This window comes from Xiphophorus couchianus, chromosome 22 (genome assembly GCF_001444195.1).
Source record: "Xiphophorus couchianus chromosome 22, X_couchianus-1.0, whole genome shotgun sequence".
Taxonomy (NCBI): domain Eukaryota; kingdom Metazoa; phylum Chordata; class Actinopteri; order Cyprinodontiformes; family Poeciliidae; genus Xiphophorus; species Xiphophorus couchianus.
The window spans coordinates 21,547,235-21,563,970 of NC_040249.1; the positions used below are offsets into that span (position 1 = coordinate 21,547,235).

At 38.6% G+C, this 16,736-nt stretch overlaps 1 protein-coding gene across 2 annotated transcripts in view; it reads left to right on the top strand.

Annotated features, from left to right (window-relative positions):
• The window catches only part of inpp5a (inositol polyphosphate-5-phosphatase A), a 168,441-nt gene that overhangs the window by 70,130 nt on the left and 81,575 nt on the right, over positions 1-16,736 (top strand). For both annotated transcript variants that reach the window (XM_028006649.1, XM_028006650.1), the window contains exon 5: positions 13,824-13,887. In XM_028006649.1, coding sequence (XP_027862450.1) covers positions 13,824-13,887 — 64 coding nt within the window. The remainder of the gene's footprint in view (positions 1-13,823; positions 13,888-16,736) is intronic.

Genomic DNA, 16,736 nt, shown 5'->3' on the forward strand with positions numbered 1-16,736 from the left:
TACATGTATTCTGAGTAATACAATTGGCACTACTATGCAGTTTCCTTTTGTACATTTTTGTCATCACACAGATCATTAGTAATGGTCTTAATAAGACTTAAGTTTGATTTGGGGAACCCTGATTGCAGTTTGGGTTTGTAAAACATGTAAATGTTTAAGGTTTCTGAATAATATTGTCTGTAAAGGCACCTGCACAGACTGAGACAAAGCAGATCCACGTTGTGGTGCGGTGATAAAGAATGAGGTGGCACCTGGTCATGGGTGGAGCTCTCACCCATGCAACTTGCTGCAGACATGCCTGCATGGGCCCCCATCCAAATCCTCTTTTCCTCCCACATTTTCTGCTTGTGAGATGTTTACAGCAAAGCAGACGTGGGTTTGCTGCCACTCTCGCTCCTGGCACCGGGACCGGCAGTTTTTTTCTTTTCTTTTAAAGCTGTCTTTTAAAGCCCGGATGCAGAGATTGTACGGATAAAAAGAAACATCTGCGCGAGAAACGTCCCTCTTTTTTATTTATTATTATAATAATACAATAAGACGAAAAAGGCATGACATAATTTCTTGTTATCTAAGAAGCTGAGGCTGCATTTACATTTGCTTTTTATGCAGCGTCCCTGCGCTCTCAGGGGCGATGCACTGGAGTATAACTAAGCTAGCATGGAGGATATCCAACCATTTAAATCAAGCCTCTGGGAATTTTACATAACACATCATTGGAGAGCATTGGTTTTTACATAAAGACAAAGAAGGCCACAAAGAGGCACCGGACGGCCGTCTTAGCCCGAGACGAGCCGCTGCATGTGCTCCTGCAGACTCGTCTAAAGCTTCACGCTCCCGTGCTCACTGTTGTGCTCCGAGAACGCCTCTGCTCATACCCAGACAGTACGCAGACAGAAAGCTGCTTATTTTTTTATATATCCCAGGGGGTAAAAAAGAAGAAAAAAATATTTTTCTGAACATGACCCTGAAACTGAACCCTCTCCTCTGGCGCGGTGGCCTGGACTCCACAGAGACGCTATCGAATCTCTGTCCACAGAGATGCGGCAGGCCGGGAAGCGGCCATATTCTATAGATGTTTCATGATCATGATCTACACTGGTTTTTGTCATTTAGGAAGAGTTGTGTGCTTGCTGAGGAAGGAGGAGGCTCTAGATGTGGAGATAAGTTTGTGTGGCATGTGATGAAGTAGCGCCACTAAGATGTAGCAAACAAATAATAGATTTCAGAGCTAAAGAGCAGCGACTCACTGGACAGCCAAGGAGAAAAGTTAGTCACTATGCCTGTGTCGGCCAGCAGAGGGAGCTGAATGCTGCAGCCGAGCAGAAACTGAGATACATGATGAGGCTGAAACAAGATACTTAACCCAGCACCTATCCATCCGTCCGTACATCCATCTATCTAATCTTCCATCTGTCCATCCATTCATTCATCTATCCATTCAACCATCCGTCCATCCATCCATTCATCTATCCATTCAACCATCCGTCCATCCATCCATTCATCTATCCATTCAACCATCCGTCCATCCATCCATTCATCTATCCATTCAACCATGTGCTTCATTGTAATAAAGGAGAATGCCCCAAACATTTTCTACATTTAAAGGGTTTTGGTCTGAAATTTTATACAAGGTGGCATCAAAAAGGTCTTTAAAAGTCTTACATTTTACTTTGGTGAAAAGTGGATGCTGTATAGCCCTTTTGACATAGATAATTGTTGCCACCATCATCAGTAACAAACTTTTCCTTTGGATCACATGTGACTGAAAAATCAGGAGTTCTGAAATAAGAATGTTAAGGAAGTCTACTAAAAAGAATGAATTGAAATAAATAAGTTGTACTTTCAGTCAACAAACTTTTTCAAACTTCTTTATCTGATTCCAGTAATCAGTTAAAATTATATTGCTTCCAGCCTCCCCACAGCCTGTGTAATCCTAATTTAATCAATTCCTTCACAAATGAGACCGCATGAATAGGCACGTTATTGAATCAGATAAAAATATAGATTGATGAACAGTCCATGACAACATTAGCAGCCTTTCCAAAATGGAGAAATGAAGAACGAAAGAAAAAAATGAAAAGAAGAAGAAGAAAATCAATGAGCTCAAGGAGCTGTCGTTTCCATGGAGCCTCCTTCGCTAATGGGAATGCTTTTATAGATGGGAAATTACAAGTTGAAATATTCTTTTTGATTATTGGACATCCATAGCCAAATATGATTTACATTAATGAGCATAAGTATATTAAAGACTTTGTACCCCCGACATCTGAAACAATTGAATAATGGCTTTGGCGAGCAAGCAGTGGCAGAGAATGCAGGGAGGAGGTAATGTCATTTTAATTACTAATGGGTATCTTCGTTGTACAGACTTTGATTTTTCATCTTTAGCAACAATCTAATAAGGCAAATATTCATCATCTTCATATCCCCTTTTAAAATGATGATTTTGTCGAGCCAAGACAGCATCATCGTTTAGAGAAAGTGACTATTTATGCGATCCCCCGAGATCAGAGGGTCATTTGAAGATTGCTTTTAGAAGACGCTCTTCCTGCGAGGAAGGAAGAAAGGTCTTTTCATGCCCACTCGCAGATGTCCGATACACTTAGTGCTGAGAAGTTGACCTTGTTAGCAAGCTAAATTTCTTCTCAGAACCTTTAATTTTCTTAATATTTCTCTTTGCTGATTTTAATGAATGGATGTTAAACGAAGTTTGGAGGTCGCGCATGCATCTTAATTTAATTGTGGACCGCTACGTTTTGACCTGAGCTTCATCAAGACTCTGAAGCGTCTTAATCGTGAGCTGGGTAAACCAGGAGGCGGAAAGATGTTTTAAAGCTCTCCGTTTTATTAAACTTCTCCATTTAATGGCAGCGATTTACAGCTCTGCAGTCAGTGACACTAAACCATTATATAAGCCCAAAACTATTCATGCCCCAGTAATATTTTCATTGTCACAACACATTTCATAAGGGTGGAAGCAGTATTCTCGTTTTGGAGTGGCCCAGTCAAAGCCCTGTCTTGAATCTGACTGTCTGTAATGGGAACTAAAGATTAGGGTGATGGCAAGTAGGCCTATCAACCCTCAAAGACTAAAAACTAATCAGGAAAGAGACATAAAAACCAGAAGACATGCAAAAATGTGTTAATTGTTGCTGCCCCTTTGCCAGAACGTTATTGAAAAAGAGGTTTTTAATCTCAATGGGCTTTTATCCTGGTAAAATAAAGGTAAAAATAAAATAAAAAAGCAAATCAGCACTAATATGATTTCTGTAACGCAATCATAGATTTTAGTACAGTTTATTGGAGAGGCGATAAATAATTTTTGACATAACATTTACAAACAGAATTTTTATGAAAACATTTTTTTCAAAAATGCTTTATCAGTATTATCTGTTTTAATGTATTTATGCACAAAACAATGCCTTTTTAATAAGTTAGCTGTTATTTACTGATGTGCTGGGTTCTCTCCGCCACTAAAGAATCTTCATCCTTTGAGGTCCGAGGATCTGAATGAAATTCAACAACATAAGTGTAAAAAAAATAAAATAAAATCATCTGTCGGGTTTTATTTCCCAATCCCAACCTCCACGGAGCCATTTATTGATCATCTATTGCAAGTGAACCCCCGCAGCTCCACGGATCAGTTATGGTTTTTCAGCTCAGTTGACTTTCAAGGCTTTTGGCGGACCGTTTCCGGGCTTCCACTTCATTATTCTAAAATCTCCCAGAATGCAGAGCGACACACGCTCATGATTGATCTAAAAACCACTGATTTTATTTTCTTTTGAGGAAAATATTATGGATGGGTCTAAACAAGGCATAATTGGCCAAACCCACAGCAGCGCCTGACCTGCCAACAATCCAGACCGACTCCCAAGGTTGGCTGCCTCCCTGGGAAATATTGTGCATTAATTTCATTTAGTCTCCCCTCCAACATTCAATGGTAGAAGTTAATTAAATTGCTTGTCCATTGTGTTCATCCACTTACAAAGTTAATGATATTGTGCCGGGGAATTAAAGAGCGTTTTATAAAGCGCTCGGGATGGGAGCTGGCAGGCACTACATTGCCCAGTTGAACCCTGTCAGTCGGCGGGCTTCTGGACCCCCTAATTAGCAGTGAAATGGATGCTTCCATCTGCCAATTTCCTGCCACGCTCATCAGTCGTCCAGTCGCTCCTCTAACCTGCCCGGCAGAGGGGTCTAAAGCAATAAAACCATCACAGCAGCGACATTCATCAAAAAAAAAAAAAAAGAAACAAAGTGAATACGAGTGTACATGATATGACTCAGACTTTAAAGCATCTTGGGTATAATGCTAGCTTTTTTTTTCTTCCTTCAGCTTAATTCTGATGGAAGACTTTGATAACTTTGTTAAATATCTTTGATATATACAGTAACAACACCTTGTTTTTTTGTGAGAGATGGGTTTGAATAAATGTCCTCTGATGCGACTTTTGATGTAATGCATGTTGGATATCACTGCTAATCAACAGAAAAATAAAACGTCTGAACTCATTTATTTATTCTTTTATATAAAAAAAAGGCAGCAGTGTTCTAACTGGTGAGAATGATTTATGCCAACGTTCAGTCCAGCCTTTTTGTTAAATGGACAGTATTATGTAAAATCAACTTTTTTGAGCTTTGCATCATGTTATAAAGTTCCCTCATCAAAAACTTACTTGACGTGTTGCCTTGATTTTTCATGGATATTTGAGAAATCATCTAATCACCATGGCAACCATTCAGCTGTGAAAAACGCCTGGGTGGATCTAGCTCCGCCTTCGAGGCGCAGCGCGAAGGCAATGTTTACTAATGGCTCAATTTAAGTTTGCTTTTTAATTTTTAAAAGTTAATGTGAAACGTTTTATTTCTCATCTATTAAAAAGTTTTTTTCATACTTCAATCTAGAGATGTTTGAATCTTATTGCATTTTCAGCAAAAAAATGTTTTCTTATTTTTAAAAAAAACAACATTTATTAGCATTTTCTCTTTTATATATTTCTTTTTCTATCTTAAGTAGCTAGAGAACGGGACAATTGTTTATTTGATTACTCAATTACTGAAATAATCGTTTATAATAATCTGGTTTAACTGCATGATTTTATTGTGCTTGAGTTTTTAAATCATTATAGCTTTATTTTTTTGGTTTATGTTATTTATCACTGATGTTCAGCACTTTTTCAGTTTTGGCTGATGTTAAAACACTTTATAAATAAAGTTGATTAACTAAATTTGTTCAAACCAGAGTTTAGCTCATACTTTGTGCTAAAAAAAGTGGATACTAATTTACAATCAACTTTTCAAAAAGATTCAGATTTATATTTACATTTGACATTTTTACAGATGTAAAAGTACTAGTTGTACTGGCAGATTTCTTTCTCTTTTTATATGGGAAAAATGTCTCGTTATAAGTGAAAAGATCTGCCAGTGGAACCAGAACTTTTCTATATTCTATATAGAAATTGTGACGTAAAACAAGCGTATTTATCTTGCTTATAAGTTAGTTGTAAGTTAGTTTTGTCTACTTTCATGTGTTCTATAATAGTTGCTCTAAAAATTTGAAAAATACTTGATTTTGTGTTTTTGCAGTGTGGAAGAAATGTCAGTCTCTTAAACTTTAGAATAGAAACTTTACAGACAAATTGTCAACTTCTGTAAAAAACATTTTCAATTTGTTTGCATCTGCTGGACCTAATGTTCATGTTTGCATCCAGTGAGAAACTGGAGCTGCTAGTGTGCAAAACATGCAAGAGATTTTATAACTTACAGCGTTATGAATTCCCTCTAGTCAATTTTTTGAAAGTGCTTGAGATTTAAACTGCACAGTTTTGTAGAAAAGTGCAATCTAATGTTTGATTAAAAACCTAAAGTTATCCATTTATTTACAGTTGAAACCAGATATTTAAAGATAATAAAAAGACACAGACACAGTTTTTATCACGGCTTGAAGTGAAACCAGACTAAACCTTTTTTGTTTTAGGTCAGTTAGAATTACCAAAATTATTTCTTTTTGCTAATAACAGTAATAAATTATGCTATGAAACTTTTTTTTTTTTTTTTTTACGTTTATTTGTATTGTTTTTAACTTCAAAGTGTGGTGCTGTAAAAGTTTGGAAACTTAATAATAACAATAATAATAATAATTAATATTCATAACACACCTTACATGTAAGTCTTAAAGTACTACAAAATTATAATAAAAGCATTAACCAATGTAAAAGCAATAAAAACTCATTTCAACTTACCTTGATAATGCTTGAAAATGTTTGAAAAGTGTAGGAACCCTGTACCATTTACATTATGCTCTTAGTTAATACTGTAGCATTTAGTACAGTGACCATAATGCACTGCTTTAGGTTAGTATTGATCAAAAAGAGGTTAAAATGGCTAATCTACCTGGTTTCATTAATTGTACAGGATCAGTTCAAGTCCTGATTTGTGATATAAACCAATTTTCTCTCAAGCTTTGCACATTATTTTCCTCATTGGAGATGAAGGAGAGTAAATCTAATCTTAGTTGTAATTACCTTGTAATTAGGTAAATTCGCATTAACTTGTTTCCTCTTTGTAGAGTGCAGTCCTTTCCGTACTTACCTAGAGCCCCTGGCACCCCTTCCCGCCCCCCAGAGACGAGCGTCTCTCCAGGCCCCTGACGGATGCCTCCATCACTCGGGCCACTTTCAAATCACAGGAAGTGACAGAAGAAGTTTTAATGAGAGTTTTGTCTGTGTATCCAGTCAGGCCTACCCGGCAGCCGATGAATAATAGACACTGTGGCTCAATACTCTGAATACTCAATCAATGGCAGTGCAAAAGGGGGGGTGGGAGGGGGATTGGCAAACACATATGGCAGTTTGGGATGGCTGCTGGTCTCTGGAGTGGCAAAAAATACTAACACTTCTCCATCTGTATCTCTGGACTGGAAGAAAAGAGCAAGCCATCTATTTATGCTGCACACTTTAGTGCCGTGGTGTTTTCCTTGCTGGGATGACAAACAGGCTGTTTGTGCAGAGAGGCTCCTGTGAAGGTGCTGTTTGGGGCCCAGATCCTGCATATCAATAGCGGCTTCAGCAGAGCTTTGGATTCTCCACATCAGAAAGATGTGGCATATGATTAATTTAGATGAATATTCATCTCTGATGACCTTTGTGGATATTATGAATCTATTAATTAGCGCTGATTGAACTTTCTGACATAACATTTGTTATGGTGGCAGAATGGTGGTAGCATGAGCGGCATTTAGGGTGCATTCACACCAGCCCCGTTTAGTCCGCTTTAGTCGAACTCTTGTTTGTTTGCCTAGAAAGTCCAGTTTGCAAAGCAGGAAGTTTACTTCCAAACACGCTCAAATCATCATTCTTCTAGCACTATGCTTGACAATTGTTATGTTTGGTCTTCTCCAGAAGTGGTACAGACCAAAATCGTTTTCTTTTTAGACAGAAAAGACTTTCTCCTTCAACCCTTCCAGACACACTTCAGTCTTTTTCTGATTGTTTTGTCATTAACTTAAACATTTATCATGCTGAGTAGAATCTGAGACAGAGCTCTTGAGTTGTTGCATTTTCTCAAAGCATTTCATGGTCTGAGCTTTGGATAAATTTAATGGGACAGCCACTCTACTGTTTTGCACCCTTCAACCAATGTTTCTGTTATGTCAGTACATGTGTTTTCATTAACCATAGAATTGCACAAATTAATATTACCAACATAAATTTGCCTAATGAAAACATGTCAATTTAAAAAAAAAAAAAAAAAAACTCTTGTTTTTGCGGTAGGTTGGAGTGGGGGTTTTTTTGGACTTATCAAAATTTCGCAGAACTCCAATGGAAACTTTTTTTTTTCAATACACAAGTCATGTGATCAAAAGCCAGATATTACTACTGGGAAAAACGACAAAGACGATGACAGGAAGGAGGATGATGGTTTGTTCTTGTTTTTTTCGGACAACCATTGTACAGCTGTGTGTCATTTGATCGTATCGAATCCACAGCTCCTCTGTAAAATTGCCGACTACATTTTCCCCAAAATGCCACACAGGTAGCCTCTCTAATGCCTGAATAAGACACCAACTTCTCTGATTGCTGATAGTTGAGTGCTAGCATCATGTCTGAATTATGAGCATATTTCATTGTAACTGTTTACATCCGTCACTGCCATGATTTTTAAAAACCTATCTTGTGAACAAGTTTACTCATGTGTGATTTTATTTGCATTTCTTATTAAATGGAAATGTTGCAATTGCAAAATTGTGTTGTTTTTTTACATTAGAAGATTAAAGCCAAAGACTTATGCACATTTGTAATGGAAACATATCTACTGATGACGTCTTTCTGCCGAAACTGCCAACTCCTATTTTTATAGAGATGACCTCACTGATAGTTGTTACTTTGCCTGTTAAATCCAAGACACTTTTCCGCTTTAAACCTTTTTGGACCCTCACTATCAAACCCACTAAGACTGAGCATCTGCAGGGGCGGCAGAGCATTACCCTCTGAAGTCTCACGGTGACACCGCCATGACACCGGAGTGTGTCGGCCCCCGTGGGACTGACCACTCTTCCCTGAGCGCAGATTGGAGGCGAGACCTTGAGGAAAAATTATTACTTTTATGTTTGCTTTATGGCTCATTTTTCACATTAAATGCAGAAAATCTATGCGGGGGTCACAGAACATCTGCTTCTCCCCGCTGGCCCGCGGCGCTTTTTGCAACCTCTGGTATTGATGAAACATTCAGCGGAGCAAAGTATGCGGGCTATGTACTGCTGCTTTCAACTCTCTATTTTCCACCAGCAAGTCTATTGGGACTTGTTCAGCTCGTATCTGCTGGGCTTTTGGAAATGTCAGCCACACACACGCCCACACACGCACACGCACACACAAAGAGAGTAGTGCACAAAGCCAGGCCTGTGTCAGTGTGTCCTTATCTGTGAGCCGACATGACTTGTGATAAGAGATAGCATTGCCAGAACAGGTCATAAAATCCCAGCTTTTATGGCTCGGTTATTGTCTTTCTGTCTACAATTATAGCGATTACTCATTTCCCCTCACCTGCTCCCCCCGTGGCCCTCACAGCGCACTTAATAGACTGCATTTTACTAATGGAAAATTAAGTAGGCGCCTTGGCAGTGAGGTTTATAAATATGTAAAATAATCTTTTAATTATTTCAAGTGAATCTGGCAGCTAATCAATAAAGAGGGACGTGACAAACATACGTTTGACACGGGCCATTGTAAAGTCACTGGTAAGAGATAAGCACAGCCTGTCAGCGCAGTCCGGCCCTAATGAATATTTTGAGGCTGTCATGTGAGGAGAGAAATGGATTAATTGTGGCCCCTGCTAATATAATGGCTCCTTCATGAAGAGTGCAGGAGAGAGGAAGAGGAGCAGGAGGAGGAGGAAGGAGCGCGGTGGCTGCTGGGTTCAGAACCCCAGCGTCAAATGAATATTTATGAGGGTTGGGGTTAAGTAGATTTTTGCGATTACACGGGTAGCCACTTAGGCACGGCTGTTTATCATTTGTTTGATAATTGATTTAGCCGGTGTCATATTAATTTTGTTTATAGTCGTCTGATCTGGATCTCCTGCAGAAGCTCCACCTTCTTCTGAAATCTACACATTGAGGATTTTTAATTTGAAAAATGCTTTAGGAAAAACCTTGTTAGATTTTCTATTTTGCGATAATTTTGATCTTTGTATTGTTTACAATAAAATAGAAAAATTTAACATTTTAATGACAGTAAAACACAGAATTGACAGTTATTTTATTGAAGACTTCAGCCATTACTTACATGTAGATAAAGTCCGTTTCTGGTTGTACCAAGGTTGAAAAAGGCCCAAAGCTGCTTAGAAATAGCATTCCTATGGTTCAAATGCCGAGAGTTTTCTCTTTCTGCGTCATGGAGTACTGCTCCTCCCCCACCTGTTGCTGTGCACTCCTGGACAGCTTTAATGTATTATATACTTATATATTTAAATACTGTTGGGATTTTCCAAAATGCATTTTCTCCAAAGGCATTTTAAAAAAGCAACAAGGAAAGGAAAAATTTCATATGGCCCAGAAGAATAGATTTTCATCAAACCAAAACCTTCTAGATTAATTTTACATATTTCAGAGACAGTTTTAAAAATATTTTTTGACATTGAAGAAAAGAAAATGATAATTTTTCATTGATAAAGGTGTACATTAAGATGTAAACAGATATTCTATAAATTATAATGTGAAAAAAAGCTCCAAAGTTTACTGAGATTTTAAACTTGGTCATTTTTCAACAAACAAATGCCAGAAGTTATTTGTAAACTAATTAAATCAGAATGATCTCTGAAGTCCTGCAGCATGTCTGGATCGAGTTTGGACTCGGTTCAGGAAAAGAGTCCAGCTCTTCCACTTCCACTCAGCAAAATGTCCAGATGTGGATGTTTGTTATTTACAACTTTAATCTTAGAGAACTTTTGGCACTTTGTATCTCAAATGTCTGACTTTGTAATACCAGACAATATCTTAGTTTTAATATTAATAAATTTATGTCTTTACTCTGGAAAATTATCTTCTTTTTCCTTGCAAATTTCCAACATTTCGACATCACAGAAAATGAAAATGCATATTTTCATTTTGCATTGGAATTATGCAAAATGAATGTACTTTTTTTTTTTTAGGGTTTTTTGATAGAAATTTAAACCTTCCTTTATTTATTTATTTATTTTTTGATTCACAATAACCCTAATATTCTGTTGTATAAAACAGACCATAGAAATGCTAATCTTTTCACAAAAACGTTAACAATTATACATTTTTTTAATTATTATTTTAACCACAATATGTCCTAATTTTTTTCAGCAGTAGGAAAAACTGTTTCTTTTCAACCTGAAATTAAAAGCAGTTACATCATGTTATCCTTTTTCCTGTAAATGTCATGTCTGTGGACTTTTTTCAAGGTTAGCAATATATCATGAGAGTCTCCTACATGTGAAGGCCATCTATTTTCTGTCGATCAACTGTGCTTGGACCCGTCAGATAAATTGCAGAGTGCAGTTTAATTTGTTATTTAAAAAGATATGCAGCTTTTGTCTCTTTATTTTTGCTTCACCAACCTCTGAAAAATTCCCATAAACAACAGCACTTAGCACGGTGCCACCGCCTTGACAAATGGCACCCGTCTCCCTCCCTGCCTGTGTTTTCCTATTTATCTCCCAGTCTGGTTTTGGCACCTTTAAGGTGAAAGACAACATAAAGAGAAGCAAGCACAAATAAAGCCCAGCAGCCGCCTTCCTGGAAGCCGCTCTCTGAAGTTTTGACCTTGAGTCTCGCCTTCCTTCATCACAGCTGGGAAGAGGGAATGACGAAGGGAAAGGGGAGGGAGTGGGTGGCGCGGCGGAGGTTCGGGTCACGAGCCGCAGTTCTCATCAATTAAATGCACGACGGTGTTTTGTGTCGGCTGAACTTATATGTCAAGGAGATGGGCAGGACCTCATGTTTGTGCTTTTGACAAATCAGCAAATGTTTAATCTCAAGATGTGCCGGCGAACATAAATAATGCAGAGGAACGCCGTCCCCCGCGTAGGAAAAGACGAGAAAAGATAAAATCCTGCCTCATGCCGCCTGATTTTTTTTCTTTAGCTCTTCTCCCCTTATCATAAACTCTGCCTTACGAAAGTAGTCACGCCTTTTGGACCATTTCTGATTTTTGTTATGCTACAAACCTAAGTTCTTTGGATTGTATGCAACAGACAATATGGCTGAAAAACGTATCATGATTGAAGAAGTCGGTATTGATAATTTTTGATTAGTGTTTGTTTTAAATATCTGAAATATTGCTAAACTTCCACAGTTTTCACACCACACCATTGTTTTTTTATTTTTAAGTAGCTATGAAGCAGAGTGGAGGAGCCTTAAACTGGATCCTAGTTCAGTCAGTAGTCTATATTTTAGTTCCAACTAGTCCGAACCAGAAGTTATCCACACCACCGAACCGCCATCTTGGCAATACAAAGCATAGATGAACCATGACTTCAAGACCAACAGGAAGAAAGTATATGAGAAAAAAAAAAGCTTAAGGCTTTATAGTTGTTTATAAGTTAAATAGGAACGAGGCAAGAGCTAGCTGTAAGCCTGCGGCTTGTTTATTGTTGCCATTTCAACTCCATAGCAACTGCCATGTCAGTTAGTTACGAAAACCTACCAAGATGGCTGCCAGATACAAAAGATCCCAGAAGTGTGATGTCAGATGAGGACTACGTATTGAATATTGTTGTTATTGATCACATGTCTAATTCAATACAGAAAGTAGTGTGTAATTATGAAATGAAAGATAAATTGCACATCATTTTCAAATGTTTCACGAATAAATTCCTCAAAAGTTGGGTGTGTGCATCTGTTTGTAGCGTTCTTCAGTCGATACTGTGTGGAACCACATTTTGCTGCAAACATCTTCATATTAGATCGAGAACATCTTTGAGCATCAGCTTTGAAGTCTTGCCACTAAATCTCATTTGGATTTAGATCTGTGCTTTGACTAGACCGTTCTAATTAGGTATGCACCAATAAATTGACCCGAATTTCCTTAATTTTGGGAAATTGGCGATCGGCAGATACATGCGAAGCATCTGCAACTGCTGTGAGAGAGAATAACTGAGTTTTTCTTTAAAAAAATAATAGTCATCAGAATTGAATTAATCAAGCTCATTTTAATTTATCATTTGGTTAATTGCTTATTGCAACAGGCTTATCTCTATACCTTTTCAATATCAGGACTGATATAGATGTTAATATTAGACTGGTGCATCTCTACTCTGAATTTTTTTTTAAATTCACCAACATTTTCATATTTGCGTCTAACTTAGTTGTTTGTGTCCTCTGTTCTGTTTTTATTTTGTTGGATCAGCTCTTTCCAGTAGAACTGACTCACCAGCCTTCGCCTCAGTGTTTGCTCGGGGGTGTTGATGGTGGCTGGGAGGGGGACAGAGACTTATCCTGAGCCAAAGGTCTGCTATCTCAAAGACACAGGGGATTGAGCTTGAGCTTAGCCTACATTTGCCCTAAATGTAAAGAGGCCAACAGAAAGCGGTGTAGTGGAGTGTGAACCGCATCAAATCCCCCCCATTGCCGCTTTCCCACTTCTTCCCACAGACTTTGATTGGCTCGTCCACCGACTGGGAAAGTTTCCTGATTGTTCAGAGGCAAAATTAAGATTTTAAGCCTATTGAAGTTGATCTTTACTCATTGAAAAGTCCATCTGAATGTGTGCTCTGAAAGGGTAAATTGTTGCATTGGAGGAGTGCAGAAAAAAGGCGAAGTGTACTGTACTGGGAGGACGCTGCACCTGTCGCTGTGCAGCTGATGGTGTGTAGTGGTTCTGGTGGAGTGGGTCTGTCCGGCCGCGTTGCCATCCTTATGAAGTCAGTCGTTTAATTAGAGAGACAGGCTGAAGGTTTTAAATGCACCATGAAGAGCGGCAGCTGTTTTAAACGTTTTAAACTTGAGCTAATTAATCACAATAATGTAGAGCAACAGTTGCTATGGTAACGGCATTGCTGATGTCTTTTCAACCTGACATCGTGTTGGACCTGAACAAGCTGCGGCAACATCCGTCCATCCATCCGTCCGTCCATCCATCCATCCATCCATCCGTTCACTCACTCACTTGCTCACTCACTCACTCACTCACTCACTCGCTCAGGCTCCATGTTTATGTCCTGATCATTAAATAAAGATTTGTTCTGAATTCCTGCTGATGTTTTTGTATTTATTCTAAATGTTTCAGTCAGTCCTTTAATTCGTTCTCTGCAGTATCAACCATCTAACATGGTTTTCTCTTCTCTCTCTGCAGGCTCTTGGAAGTTTCTACTTTATCCACGATTCTCTGAAAAACGTCTCTGAGTTTGATTTCGAAGGTGAGACCCCCCGTCCCACCCTACACACACACACCCACCCTACACACACACACACACACACACACCCGTCCAACACACACCACAGATACATCACCAATCCCTAGAAATGAATCCTCGTGTCGATCCCATTTACCGGCTATTCTTGCTTCCATCAGAACCAGTCAGCTAAGATTGGCTCTTCAGATAATACGGAGGCAGCAGGACCGGATGGTAATGCTTATTAATATTAGGATTTAATTCATACAGTTTCGGGGCTGCCGGTAATGGCGTTCTACAAGTTATTGGACAGTTACAGCGGTCTCATCAGCCCGCCGTGTCAGAGGGCCTCGGGGTCCGGCGACCGCGCTAATTAAAGAAAGGATATAGATGTGGAGGCGCCTCACTTCCTATTAGACACCAGATCAGCTTTAGCACCAGTGAAGGACAGGGCGGCGGCGTGGGGGAGGGGCCACACACATCTACAGGCAGTCGAAGAACTTCAGTCAGAAATGTTATATTTTGATCATTTTCTGCAGTGGAATTAAAATGTTCAGAACCATAAATGTTAAAATAATAACCATTTTACGCTCTAATTTAACTCATATCTGGGTTTGCCTGTACTCTGTGTTTTGTTTTGTGTATATTTGTTTCCTTGTAGTTGTGAAAAATGTCCCTTAGGAAAAGACAAACAAATTCTGATTAAAAGTAACATTAAATTATTTTTCAACTAGGTAAAATACGTTATGGGCTGGCTTTTGCTCCCTGTAAAGTTTCATTGCAAGATGGAATGCAACGCAACAATTACACCTTCCTAATATTTGTTTTAACAGCAATCAACTACCAATAAATTCTCATACATTGTCCATTTAATCCTGAGAAAACACATAATAAAGGTTATAAAAATAGCACTTATCTACCTCATTGTGTTTTTTACATGTTTTTGAGTGTTCAAACCATCGTGTGTTACAATAAAATCACAAAATAGAAAAATCTAAACAAAAAAAAACAACAAAACACTCATCTGGTTGCATGAGTGTGTGCTTTTGGATTGAGTTGCCACATTGTGTTTGCTTGTAGTCTGTCTGCATCCCAGAAAGGTCTGTCTGAGTGACAGGATGTTTTGTCCACTCAGATTGTGACAACGCGTCTTTTCCACAACCCTAAAGTCAAATTTGGTTCTGAACACTGGCTGGACCATTCCAAAAAAAATTTCATCTTCTCGGGACGTGCTGTGGTGGCGCAGGGGGTTAACACGCCCCACGTTTGGAGGCCTTAGTCCTCGACGCGGACGTCGTGGGTTCGACTCCCGGTCCCACCGACCTTTGCTGCATGTCTTCCCCCCTCTCCTCGGCCTCTTTCCTGTCTGCCTACTGTCGCAAAAAATACGAGCCACTAGCGCCGCAAAAATGGAAAAAAAAAAAAATTCTTCTTCTCCTGTTGACGTCAATATTTTATTGGATTTATATTTAATATCGTTTTGTTGCTGAACAATGAAAGTTTGACTTGGATCAAATTTGGCTTTGGGTTGAGACGTTGCAGGTTTAGACAATTGTTCCCTCTGGTTTTGGATGCTGTGCAGCTGGAAGAATTTTTGAAATTACATTTCTACTTTTGGATAACTGACCTGATGCGTAACGTTGACAAAGTATTGTTTTTATATTTGGGAGCAGTTGATTAGCTCAAATAGTACCTAAACTACGACCCCAAATCACAGAGGAGTTGAAACTCAGGCTTCCTGGATGCAGAGCCCAGAGAAAAGGGGGAAGTCTTGGCCAGAAAGAGACTTAAAGTGAAGCAGCAAAAGCAAATAAAGGTGGATTAGCAGTACTGGTGTCAAGCAGAACATGTTACTGTTTAATATCGAATTGCCCGAATATTGAGCTGTTAGCATTTCATGACATTAATGAGACTGTCATATGCCAAAAGTCTTCAGTCAGAGGTTTCTTCAGTTTAGTTGGAACACTGACTGCTACAGGAGATTCTTCGGATCCACAGCATCACCAACCACAACCTTTCTTTGAAGATGTTTGGATGAAATGAGTTATTACATTTGATTTCCATTTGGGGTAAACAAAGTATTTTTTCAGTTGGATGACCTAATTTTGTTCACAAACTAATAATCAATCCAAACTTTCATTACCCAACATTCTGTGCCATTCATCCATTCATCACATGCTACAGCTATTTTACCATCTTGTGATACTGACATGTAATTTTGGTGTTACTTATTGAGAGAATCTGCATTTCTGAGAAAAATCTACGAGTAGCAATCTCATGTTCATCTTCAAGGTTATACTTCACAACCCAAAAGCCAATGGTTTGCGATGAATCTCGATGGTCGCAGTAAAATATTGCAGTGAACATTTACCTCAGCTTTGCCGTGGCTCACTCAATAGTCCTGGCAGCATAAGATCATCTGTTTTAGTTACACCCCAGGTTGGAACCGTGAAATCTGGCTTGTCACATTTTTTAAAGCATGAATGTGACATCAAGTGTTCACCATTTACCGCCCGGGTTCTGCGCTCACCTGCGTCGAGGTTCCACCTGTTATTTTCCTCAAAATAAGATCAGACAACAACACTCAAATAAGAGTTTTGATGTTTGTGTGTCGAAATTTATTTTAGGCACCCACTACTAATTTCTGAATGTTTTCAGTGTCTATTTGGTATTCAAATATTTATATATAGATATAAATATAGAGCGATTTAAGTCTGTAGAATTATATTAGAGCAGCTTAACTTTATTTCAGGTTAATTAAATTCTCTCTATTCTGTGGCAGGTGTGAGCTCTGATTGCTGAAATTGAATTGAAAGGTTGATTTAGGGTTTGAACACTTATGCAACCAAGTTAATGCTCTTCTTTGTGTTTCT